The 12,327-nt window shown below is 39.6% G+C and overlaps 1 protein-coding gene across 1 annotated transcript; it reads left to right on the forward strand.

Annotated features, from left to right (window-relative positions):
• Positions 1-706: 706 nt before the first annotated feature.
• On the forward strand, positions 707-11,983 carry LOC131938554 (sodium- and chloride-dependent taurine transporter-like). The gene is made up of 13 exons (XM_059296630.1): positions 707-899; positions 1,783-1,914; positions 2,222-2,597; positions 4,367-4,499; positions 4,868-5,002; positions 5,492-5,595; positions 6,113-6,237; positions 6,865-6,977; positions 8,622-8,759; positions 8,854-8,953; positions 9,531-9,652; positions 10,605-10,853; positions 11,840-11,983. Exons 1-13 carry the CDS (start codon positions 707-709, stop codon positions 11,981-11,983), a joined length of 2,064 nt encoding a protein of 687 aa, XP_059152613.1.
• The last annotated feature ends 344 nt before the right edge of the window (positions 11,984-12,327 follow it).

The following is a 12,327-nucleotide window of genomic DNA, read 5'->3' on the forward strand; positions in this document are numbered from 1 at the left end:
TTCCGTACAACGTCTGTGAGTGTAGCCAGCTCTGAAGGGTACCTGACTCTCGTTAGGAAAAATAGAGGTGGCTTCCTATGCTGAGATCACTAAAACAGGTAACTCTACTTCACCTGCCCCACGGTCCATAAATTTCAAAAGGTTACTTTACTTTTTCTCTACGTCGATTAGATTCGGTGAACAGAAGCCGGTCAAAATAAAAGGAGCCGGTCATTAGCAGCCGGTCTACAGAAGCCGGTCTACAGAAGCCGGACTACAGATTCCGGTCTAAAGGAGCTGGTCTAAAACGCCGGCCTACAGATTCCGGTCTAAAGGAGCTGGTCTAAAACGCCGGCCTACAGATTCCGGTCTAAAGGAGCTGGTCTAAAACGCCGGTCTACAGATTCCGGTCTAAAGGAGCTGGTCTAAAACGCCGGCCTACAGATTCCGGTCTAAAGGAGCTGGTCTAAAACGCCGGTCTACAGATTCCGGTCTAAAGGAGCGGTTCTACAAGAACCGGTCACCAGCAGCCGGTCTACAGAAGCCGGTGTAATGAAAATACGCCACCGTAAAAAAAAAGTTTAGAACCTCAGACAATAAGCCACTATCGTGAAAGTTACCACAATCGGTGTAACTCTCTACTGAGGTATAAATAGGTGAATGGTATTGTTATCTAACAAATTATGTTACTGGACGCTTAGCTTTTTACTTAGCAACAAAGCTGGACATGCATAAAGATTTGCTTCACACGGACAACGGTCATGAGGTGGAGGTGTCCAGCGGTGGACGACGCCGACCAAAGCTCCGGACACGCGAGGTATGGGCCAAGAAACTGGACTTTCTCGTCGCGTGCATCGGGTTTTCTGTTGGTCTTGGCAACGTGTGGAGATTCCCGTTCCTGTGTTACCGAAATGGTGGAGGTGAGGGAATTCTTTAGACTATTTATAGCAGTTCGTTTGTTACAAAATGTGGAGGTAAGGTAATTCTAGAGACTATTTATAGCAGTACGTTTGTTACAAAATATGGAGGTGTGGGAATTCTATAGACTATTTATAGCAGTACGTTTGTTACAAAATGGTGGAGGTGAGGGAAGTCTATAGACTATTTATATAGCAGTTAGTTTCATTAAGGAAAAGTTGATGTCCGGGTTGCACAAATCGCAAGTAAGTTTAGATCGCCTGCGTGGTTGAACTTGACAGGGCATCGCGAAGCTGACTGAAACTGTAGGTTCACATTCAACGTCAAAAGTCTCGAGTTCGAACCATCTGGCAGATAAGGCTCGATCCCTTCCAACACTAAAAATTAAGAACGAAGAAGAAGAATAACATTTAACGTCAACAGTTTTCGTCTATGCAAATGCATTTCTTTAAATTAAAAAAAAAACTCTTCATACGTTCTTATATGTTAGACGCGTGCATACATTTGATGGGACATTTCTTATAGTCTTAATATAAATTGATGCAAATATCCTGATGTATGAGACACGCGTACACATTATGGTATAGTCTAGATGTGCAATGTATTTCTTTGAGACACTTGCATACACTTTATGGTATAGTCTAGATGTACAATGTCTTTCTTTTTTTTAAGACACTTGCATACACTTTGTGGTATAGTCTAGATGTACAATGTCTTTCTTTGAGACACTTGCATACACGTTATTGTATAGTCTAGATGTACAATGTCTTTCTTTGAGACACTTGCATACACTTTATGGTATAGTCTAGATGTACAATGTCTTTCTTTTTTTTGAGACACTTGCATACACTTTGTGGTATAGTCTAGATGTACAATGTCTTGCAGGTGCCTTCTTGGTTCCATACTTCATCGCCGTCTTTCTTGGAGGTATCCCAATGTTTTTCCTGGAAGTTGCACTCGGACAGTTTATGAGCGAGGGCGGCATCGGCCCGTGGAAGATAGCGCCTCTCTTTAAAGGTTCGTGGTGGTCACTCCTAGCCTACAGAATACATATAAATGCTTTAGGGAAACACTGACACTAATTTTAAAATGTATTTATAGCATCGGCCGTGGTAGATTGCGACTCCATATTGATGGAGAAATTAGTATGATTTAAACGACAAACTAAAAATATATCTATAGTATTGCTTTAAATGATTGTCTCCATTACCAACCATAAACGCATACAGTAGGCCTATTAATCATATTTTTAAAATTACTACAGCTACTACATTGCTATACAGGGACATTATCCCCGAGTTTTTTTCAAACCTAATATGTCCAGGTATTGGCCACGCCTCTGCCGTCATCGTGTTCCTCTTGAGTTGTGAGTACAACATCGTCAACTCCTGGGCCTTCTACTACATCTTCGCCTCCTTCACCCCCACCCTCCCCTGGTCCCACTGCCACAACGCCTGGAACACGCCCAACTGCTCCACGTTCGATGCCCCGACCTTGACCTTCAGCAACGTGTCCAGCGGCAATGAGAACCTCCCGAACGTGTCGCTGGGCGGCGTTCTGGAAACTTCCTTCAACGCCTCGGACAGTCTCGGCGTGGGCGGGATCTCTGACGTCACGCAACTACGGGACAACGGAACTGTTGGGGTGTTCCGGATTATTCCCAGAGCGATGACGTCAGATCCTGTTACAGAATTCTGGGAGTGAGTTGTGTTTTAACGTTATTAGCTGCTTACATTGTGTCATGTCTGATAGGGCCTTTATCTGGTTTACATTTCATTCAGATATTCGTAGCTAAAAATAACGGCTTTGATATAGAAAAACCAAAGTTCTCTGGGATTATTTATTTTTAAAATATTCCTTTTGCAAGAAATAGAACTGCGGAATAAACAGTTTTGACGGAAACAACAGTTAAAAACTTGCCAAAGTCCCAGTTTTTTTACTTATTCATAAACTAGTTCTCTTCAAATCGGACACTCATAAAACCAACTACTTCTCTTATACCAATGTCGACATCTGGATCAGACTCAGACTTTTGTCGTCCAGTATTTTATTATTTACTCGGGATGTTAATGCTTCAAATGTGTAGTTATTTAGAGAAACGAAATGGAACTCTTTATAGTCGAGACCCCTCAGATAATATCGTTGCATGTTAGCCAATTGTAGTTGATCCGTTCCTGTTATTATTCCACTTTTTCGTTCCTTGGGTGCATACGATGTAGGCCTAACTATTTATATGCGATTATAGTATGAACAGATTCTAACAAGGGAACTAATTACAAATGGGTCAGAAACCAATTAGCTTCAGAGTTAATTAGCAATTAATGAAAATCTATGTGATTTTGTAATAGAATTTTCCGATTTTTAAACTAGACTCTAATTATGTTAAACATGTAAAAGGTAAATTTATAAACTGTCAGCGTTTATAAGTGTAAGTGCTGTGTTTAAACTGTAAGCACGTATAAGTGTGAGATCACAGTGTCTGTATTACACCCCAGACGTAAAGTACTGGGCCTGTCTTAAGATTACTATTATACCCCCACCAGACGTAAAGTACTGGGCCTGTCTTAAGATTACTTTTATACCCCCACCAGACGTAAAGTACTGGGCCTGTCTTAAGATTACTTTTATACCTCCACCAGACGTAAAGTACTGGGCCTGTCTTAAGATTACTTTTATACCCCCACCAGACGTAAAGTACTGGGTCTGTCTTAAGATTACTTTTATACCCCCACCAGACGTAAAGTACTGGGCCTGTCTTAAGATTACTTTTATACCCCCACCAGACGTAAAGTACTTGGCCTGTCTTAAGATAACTTTTATACCCCCACCAGACGTAAAGTACTGGGCCTGTCTTAAGATTAGTGTCTTGTCTTATACCCCCACCAGACGTAAACTACTTGGCCTGTCCTAAGACTACTTTTATACCCCCACCAGACGTAAAGTACTGGGCCTGTCTTAAGATTACTTTTATACCCCCACCAGACGTAAAGTACTTGGCCTGTCTTAAGATAACTTTTATACCCCCACCAGACGTAAAGTACTGGGCCTGTCTTAAGATTAGTGTCTTGTCTTATACCCCCACCAGACGTAAACTACTTGGCCTGTCCTAAGACTACTTTTATACCCCCACCAGACGTAAAGTACTGGGCCTGTCTTAAGATTACTTTTATACCCCCACCAGACGTAAAGTGCTGGGCCTGTCTTAAGACTACTTTTATACCCCCACCAGACGTAAAGTACTGGGCCTGTCTTAAGATTACTTTTATACCCCCACCAGACGTAAAGTACTTGGCCTGTCTTAAGATTACTTTTATACCCCCACCAGACGTAAAGTGCTGGGACTGTCTTAAGATTACTTTTATACCCCCACCAGACGTAAAGTACTGGGCCTGTCTTAAGATTACTTTTATACCCCCACCAGACGTAAAGTACTTGGCCTGTCTTAAGATTACTTTTATACCCCCACCAGACGTAAAGTGCTGGGCCTGTCCTCTGGGGTAGGAGAACCAGGTACCATCAAGTGGGACAACGCCCTGTGTCTGCTGCTGGCCTGGGTCATCGTCTACGTCTGCATCTGTAAGGGGATTAAGTCGTCTGGGAAGGTCAGTAAGCCTTAATTCAAAACCAGGAGCAAATATTTTTTTTTTAATTTTCTCTTACGACTTTCCACAGTTTCTTGCCCCTTTCCCCCTCCACTCCCACCCATGCCTCACGCACAACATCATGCCATATTTCATTTACCTCCCTCATCACATATCTTTCATTAACACCCCCCTCCCTACAAACAAGAATCCCAGCCACCCGACAAGGATTTGTAAAACTGAATTGTTTACCTATGTTTGATAATTCAAACAAAAACTTCCGGTCTAACTATCATTCATTGTTACCTTTGTTTGGAATTTGACAGCAGTTTAACATCGGGTAATGTGTTTACACGTGTTGATCGAATTGATTGATTAACGTCCCCCAGGTCATGTACTTCACTGCCAGTAGCCCTTACGTCTTCATGTTCATCTTGCTTGTCAGGGGCGTCACGCTGGAAGGGTCCACCCAGGGGCTGTTGTATTACCTCGACCCCAAATGGGAGCGCCTTGCCGATGCTCAGGTAGCTTTATATTGAACACTAGACTCTTTACTAAACGTGTCGAGGATCAGTTTAAGATATAGACAAGTCAAAAAAATAAGAATGAGTATATATATATATATATATATATATATATATATATATATATATATATATATATATATATATATATATATATATATATATATATATATATATATACTACATACTTATCGCTATTTATATGGACGAAACATGGGTATGTATCCTCATTTTTTCCTTTTGTATATGTAAATATATATGCTATATTATATATATATATATATATATATATATATATATATATATATATATATATATATATATATATATATATATATATATATATATCGACAAGGACAGGAGAGTCATCGCACTTAATGTAGGTAACACTACATCACTACGCCTTGTTAAGGTTGTAAAGGGATTATCTGAAAAGTCCAAATCTGTTCCCATCTAATTCGGTTTATTTCTTTAATGCCTATTCTGTAGGTATGGGTGGATGCTGGCACCCAGGTATTTTTCTCCTACTCCCTGTCTCTGGGTGCCCTGACGGCACTGGGGAGCTACAACAGGTTCCATCACAACTGCCTTAGGTAACCAACCATTGTGGGTCATTCATTGTACATAGGCTACACGCATGTCCATCATACATACACATACGTGATGTATACGGAACAATTCATGCTTTGTAACATTTGATTACAGTCTCAGTCATGACAGAACTGAAAGACTCTAAAAAGTTTTTTCTACAATGCTGGTGGTGGTTATTTAACTCTAACTGCTACACTGGACAACTGAGTTTTCATTAGTTGAGAAGGCTCCTAACAGTGCGATCAAAATGCATACGTTAATATAGTCGAAAATTATATTTTGTAAACAAATTATTCTCTTAACTTACAACTGTTGGATATTTTTTAAAGTTGTAACATTCAACATGCTAGTAACTGTTTCTCTCGAACCTTCTCGTACCTTCTCCCCCCCCCCCTTACTCTTTGTCCTCTTCAATAACATTTGATTTGTTACTAAACAAATTTCCTTCACAAAATTCTATTTATATCACAACTACTTAGACTTGCTTTTACTGATAGTTCTCTCCCCTCGAATGTCTAGAGACAGCCTCATCTTCGGCGTCGTCAACACATTCACAAGTCTCCTCGCCGGCTTCGTCATCTTCTCCATCCTAGGCTTCATGGCCTTCAAACAAAATGTTTCAGTAGAGGACGTTGCCGAGTCGGGTCAGTTCATTATCATCATTTAATAAACGTAATTTTCATAATTTAATATATCGCGAAATAAAAAATGTGTGCGTCAATACTTGAGTTTTATTAAGTCATACTGTTTATTTTATCTCTTACAAAATATACACATAAGCACAACAACACAACACACATACGCTACACATACATTCATACACACAAATACACATACACACACAACATATAATATACACATACACACATACACACATACACACATACACACCAACCCCATGCTATCAGAAATACTGGTAAGATTTATAAGAAAATAAAACAATCACGCAATATTTCAATGACACAAAAAATGGGAAGTAAGAATTTCATGGTTCACGGTCCATAGAGTAGATGCAGTAGAGTTTAGCTGTTTCCTTGAACCCTGTATGTAATGGTATTGTTTAGTCAATGATATACCCACTTACCTTTACATTTCCCGGCTCGAAACAGGTACCCATCAGAGCTGGGCAGACTCTAAAAAGTGGGGAGGGGGATCAACTAACAGCCCTGGTAGGAAGTTTAAATCAGTGCTGGGTATTTAGTGGGTGGAGGATTTATTTACAAGCAAATACTTGGCTAATGAAAAATCAAGAACGATAACTGTTTCCCCAGGTCCAGGCCTGGCCTTCATTGCCTACCCTGAAGCTGTTTCCCAGATGCCTTTAGCGCCGTTTTGGTCGGCTTGTTTCTTCATCATGCTCATACTGCTAGGCTTGGATAGTCAGGTGGGTAGGTCATTAGGTCATAGACAGGTTGGTAGGTCATTTGATCATACTGCTAGGCCTGGATAGTCAGGTGGGTAGGTCATTAGCTCATACTGTTAGGCTTGGATAGTCAGGTGGGTAGGTCATTAGGTCATAGGCAGGTTTGTAGGTCGTAGGTCATAGATAGTCAGGTGGGTAGATCATTCGCTCATACTGTTAGGCTTGGATAGTCAGGTGGGTAGATCATTGTCAGATTAATAGGTCATTGGGTCATTGTCAGGTTGGTAGGTCATTAGCTCATACTGTTAGGCTTGGATAGTCAGGTGGGTAGATCATTCGCTCATACTGTTAGGCTTGGATAGTCAGGTGGGTAGATCATTGTCAGATTAATAGGTCATTGGGTCATTGTCAGGTTGGTAGGTCATTAGCTCATACTGTTAGGCTTGGATAGTCAGGTAGTCAGGTGGGTAGGTCATTAGGTCATAGGCAGGTTGGTAGGTCATTTGGTCATACTGCTAGGCATGGATAGTCAGGTGGGTAGGTCATTAGGTCATAGAGAGGTAGGTAGATCATAAGATCACACTGCTAGGCTTGGATAGTCAGGTGGGTAGGTCATTGTCAAGTGGGTAGGTTATTAGGTCATTGTCACGTTGGTAGATCATTAGCTCATACTGCTAGGCTTGGATAGTCAGGTGGGTAGGTCATTAGGCCCTTTTTTAGGCTTGGGTAGCCAGGTTGGTAGGTCATTAGGTCATGCTGCCAGGTTTAGATAGTGAGGTTGGTCATCATCATCATTCCTTTGTGGCCCCTGAGGTTGGTAGTTTCGTTGGATTTCGGTTTGTTTGCGGGAGACGGCGTGGTCGAGAGGAAGTGTGGATGATTGCTAACTCCATAAGCCCGAGTTTGGACCCCGGGCATCTGATGCTCTTTATCTGAGGCCAGTAACCCATCCTAAATTAAGCAACTGCTGCCTTGCAGATTGTCCTTGGGCGGGCAAAGGTTATGGAATCAAATCCAGAACGAAAATCAGGCTGATGTCGCAAGTAAAGCCGTTTGGGAACCATATCGATTACGCTCATTTTTCATATCTTGTATTGAATAGAAGCCGTTATAAATAATTTTAGAATTATTTTATCAATTCACATATTTAAAAAAAAAACACTCCTTGAAGTCAACCGAAATTACCCGGGAAAGTAAAATAATGAAAATCACAACACTTGTTTTCCATGATAACATACACAATAGCAGTCATTGTGATATTGCCTAGTAGTTTATTCATATAAAATAATAAGTTGTTGTTTTTTAAATACATCCCCTATCATCACAACACCCTGACTCTACTAATCCAAATTAAAAACTTAAGTGATAGCAAAATTACTAGTATATTACTAGTATTTATTTGTTTGAATATTTCTAGCCTTAATAAAGCCAAAAGTCATTTTGTACTTATTTCTCAAAAGTTATAAAATATTTAATTTTGGTTGAAAAATATGCTTTCTGGAAACAACCATTTGGAACCATTAGAGTCAGCTTTTAAAGCCTATCCATGGAAACTCAATGGCTACAGTATGTGTTTAATTGTTATCTTGTCATCTGGTTGATAGTCTGATATCTGAAGTTCTAAAATCAAAGAATAAAACTTGAGCCTAAACAAACGTGTTTCAGTTTGTTGGAGTCGAGGGTTTCATTACCGCCTGTGTTGACCTGTTTCCAGACGTCTTAAGACGAGGCTACCGCAAGGAAAAATTCACCCTTGTAGTCTGCGTCGTCTGCTACATCATCGGTCTGTCGATGGTCACTGAGGTCAGTACTCGTCTTTTTAATAGTGATGTTTTTTCTTACGAAAAGAATCAAATGGCTAGCGTTATAATTATAATATGTGTTTGAATTGTTTCAGGGCGGTATGTACGTGTTCCAACTTTTTGATTACTACTCAGCAAGCAGGATTGTGATGGTGGTGGCTGTGGTTGAGTGTCTAGTTGTCGCCTATGTCTATGGTAGGTGGATGTGGTTGTCTAGTTGTCGTCTATGTCTATGGTAGGTGGATGTGGTTGTCTAGTTGTCGCATATGTCTATGGAAGGTGGTTGAGTGTCTAGTTGTCGCTTATGTCTATGGTAGGTGGATGTGGTTGTCGTCTATGTCTATGGTAGGTGGATGTGGTTGTCGCCTATGTCTATGGTAGGTGGATGTGGTTGTCTAGATTTCGCCTGTGTCTATGATAGGTTGATGTGGTTGTCTAGTTGTCGTCTATGTCTATGGTAGGTTGATGTGGTTGTCTAGTTGTCGCTTATGTCTATGGTAGGTGGATGTGGTTGTCTAGATTTCGCCTGTGTCTATGATAGGTTGATGTGGTTGTCTAGTTGTCGATTGTCTATGGTAGGTTGATGTGGTTGTCTAGTTGTCGTCTATGTCTATGGTAGGTTGATGTGGTTGTCTAGTTGTCGCCTATGTCTATTGTAGGTGGATTTGGTTGGGTGTCTACTTGTAACCAACTATTTTAAAGAGACTTTAACTTATTATATCTAACCATCAAAGTTGAAGAGACTTACAGTAAATGAATGTCATCTACCCAGGTGTTGATCGATTCTGTGACAACCTAATCATCATGTTTGGGTTCCAGCACAAGTTGGGAACAAAACTGTTCAGGTGGTACATCCGGGTCTTCTGGGCGTTTCTCAGTCCCTTCTACACACTGGTAGGATTTTATTTCTTTACGACACTACTTAACAAAACTTCAAATGTGTTTGAATCAACCGATGATTGACCACCGTAAAATTATAATGTTGTAAGTGATGCATTTTATACAGACTGTTGGACCTTTCTCAGGAAATGTGTGGTCAAGAGGAAGATCAAAAGATAATGTACCCAAATTCATGTCAATTTTTTTCTGCGAAATACCATTTTTTTATTATTGCAACGTGAAAGCACTCATCACAGGGGCCGCAGTAAATATGCATTTGCAATTCGAGATATTTTGGATTGTACTTTGACATTAAAGTTTTGGTGCCAGCTGGTTTTTGTTGTGTTCCCTGCTTCTTTTGTTGTTTCCAAAATGCTCGTTTTTGCTCGTTTATGTTTTGTAGTCTACTACGTTTTTTCTAGGGTGCTGGTTTATGTATTGTAGTCTGCTACTTGTTTTTTGTGGAGTGCTAACTTGATTTTGTAGGGTACTAATTTGTGTATGGTAGTCTGCTACGTTTTTGTGCAGCGCTAGTTTATGTATTGTAATCTGCTACTTGTTTTTTTTTTGTTGAGTGCTAGTTTGTGTATTGTAGTCTGCTACTTGTTTTTGTAGGGTGCTAATTTGTGTATTGCAGTCTACTACTTTTTACCTTGCAATTTGTTGGGGTCTAGCCAATAGCGGCAAAACGGAAGTACTGAAAATTTATGTTTTGCTCATACGAGCGAAATTCTTTTCGGTGTTTAAAAAAATCAAAAATTTATAATAGTTTTGAGCCTAACCTTAACTCTAATATTGATTTTTTTTATACACAAAAAAGAATTTCGCTAGTACGAGCAGTACTAAAACCTTCAGACTTGTCTTGCAGTCTGCTATTTTTTTTTGTTGTTTTGTTGTTGTTGTTTTGTATTGTAGTTTTTATTGTTTACCTTTTGAGCCCTGCCAGTTTGTGTCTTGCATCTATCAGGCCATCTTCACACTGGGCTGTGTCAGCTACTCCGAGGTTGATTATAAGCGGAAGTTCGTCACCTACGTCTTCCCGTCCTGGGCTATCGGGATTGGCTGGACATTGGCGCTGGTCAGTGTGGTCGTGATACCCGTCTTCATGGTCCAGGGCTTGCTGGTGACGCCAGGGACACTAGTACAGGTAAGTGGGGTAGTTATCCCCACCTTTATGGTCCAGGGCTTGCTGGTGACGCCAGGGACGTTCTTGGAAGTCAGTGTTTGATTTTTTTTGTTGTTTTTGTTTGTTTCGCTCATAATGCTATACCATTTAATTTCAAAAACAAAACTTAAGCTTTTACAATCCGCTTATATTGATTTCTATAATCGTTCTATTTTCATTGTTACGTCTCTTACAAGTAGCGATCCTGAATGTGTGTGTGCTTGTGTTCGTTTGTGTGTCTGTGTCTGTTTGTGTGTGTGTCTGTGTCTGTTTGTGTGTGTGTCTGTGTGTGTGTCTGTGTGTTTGTATGTGTGTGTTAGGGTGTGTGGACAGCGAGAGAACGGGTTATGTGCTGTGTAGTTAAGTATTGTTGTATCATATTTTTTTTATTATCTCTTGTATTTAACTCTTTATTTTCATTTAGTATTAGCTTTAGTTCTGTCGAGTTTGTTGTACTGTTCTATACGTTTTGTTATCCTGTATTATTATATTAGACAGAAGAACCCGACATCTATAAATCTATCTATTTTAACCATTGATTCTATAATCTATCTATTTTCATCCAATTATTTCACTTATTACGTCCCTTACCATGTAGCGTCCCCTGAATTTGAGTCTGTGTGTGTTGTGTGCTCAAACGAAAGATACCCTCATTTTTTATATAGTTGTAGCCATTGGTTGAGTGTGTCTCGATAGAACGAGAAGTGTTCACGCGTGGATTGACAGCTGACTGGTCCTATAAGCATCCTAGTTTCACCATTGAATCTATAATCTTTCTATTTTCACCAATGGTTTCTATAATCACCATATTTTCAACCATTGATTCTATAATCTATCTATTTTCACCAATGGTTTCTATAATCATCCTATTTTCACAACTGATCCTACAATTATCTTATTTTCACCACTAATTCTATAATCATCCAATTTTCACAATTGATTCTACAATCATATTTCCACCAATGGTTTCTATAATCATCCTATTTCCACCACTGATTCTACAATCATCCTACTTTCACCCACTGCCCTGTGTCCAGCGTTTGAGGCTACTCACCACCCCCAGACTCAAGAAACATCAGCTGAGACCCAACGAAGATTTGACAAAAATAATTCTGGAGGAAAGTCAGGACCCTGTGTACCCAACATGTCTTTTGTTAATCAACAATAAAGATCCTTGTTAGGTTTTTTTATACTGGGTATTAATTGTTAGTGTATCAAATATTGTTACTGTTGATAAAAAGACGCCTATTATTTATTAGCTTTCCAATTTTTAAAAACTGTATTTGCAATAATATAAGCCTATTTGTAAAAACACTTAAATTATTTTGTGTAATTGTTTAATTAGATGATAATGATGGATGATAAATGATTTATATGACAAATGATGGATGATAAATAACACAAGCATGTTTAACACAATGGCAGTTTTACTTTATTCGATCCATTCTGGTTAGTTCAATACAACTTTATAACAGGGGCGCTACTTTGACAATGCTAAATCTCATGACTGTCCTGGTTAACTCAC

Source organism: Physella acuta, unplaced genomic scaffold (assembly GCF_028476545.2).
Source record: "Physella acuta isolate Inbredline_101_S28 unplaced genomic scaffold, ASM2847654v3 ptg000247l, whole genome shotgun sequence".
Taxonomy (NCBI): Eukaryota; Metazoa; Mollusca; class Gastropoda; family Physidae; genus Physella; species Physella acuta.

Coding starts and splice junctions, on each gene's coding strand:
- LOC131938554 (XM_059296630.1), top strand. CDS start 707: ATGCATAAAGATTTGCTTCACACGGACAACGGTCATGAGGTGGAGGTG. Junction 2,598..4,366: donor CCTGTTACAGAATTCTGGGA/GTGAGTTGTGTT, acceptor TACCCCCACCAG/ACGTAAAGTGCTGGGCCTGT. Junction 10,854..11,839: donor CGCCAGGGACGTTCTTGGAA/GTCAGTGTTTGA, acceptor CCCTGTGTCCAG/CGTTTGAGGCTACTCACCAC.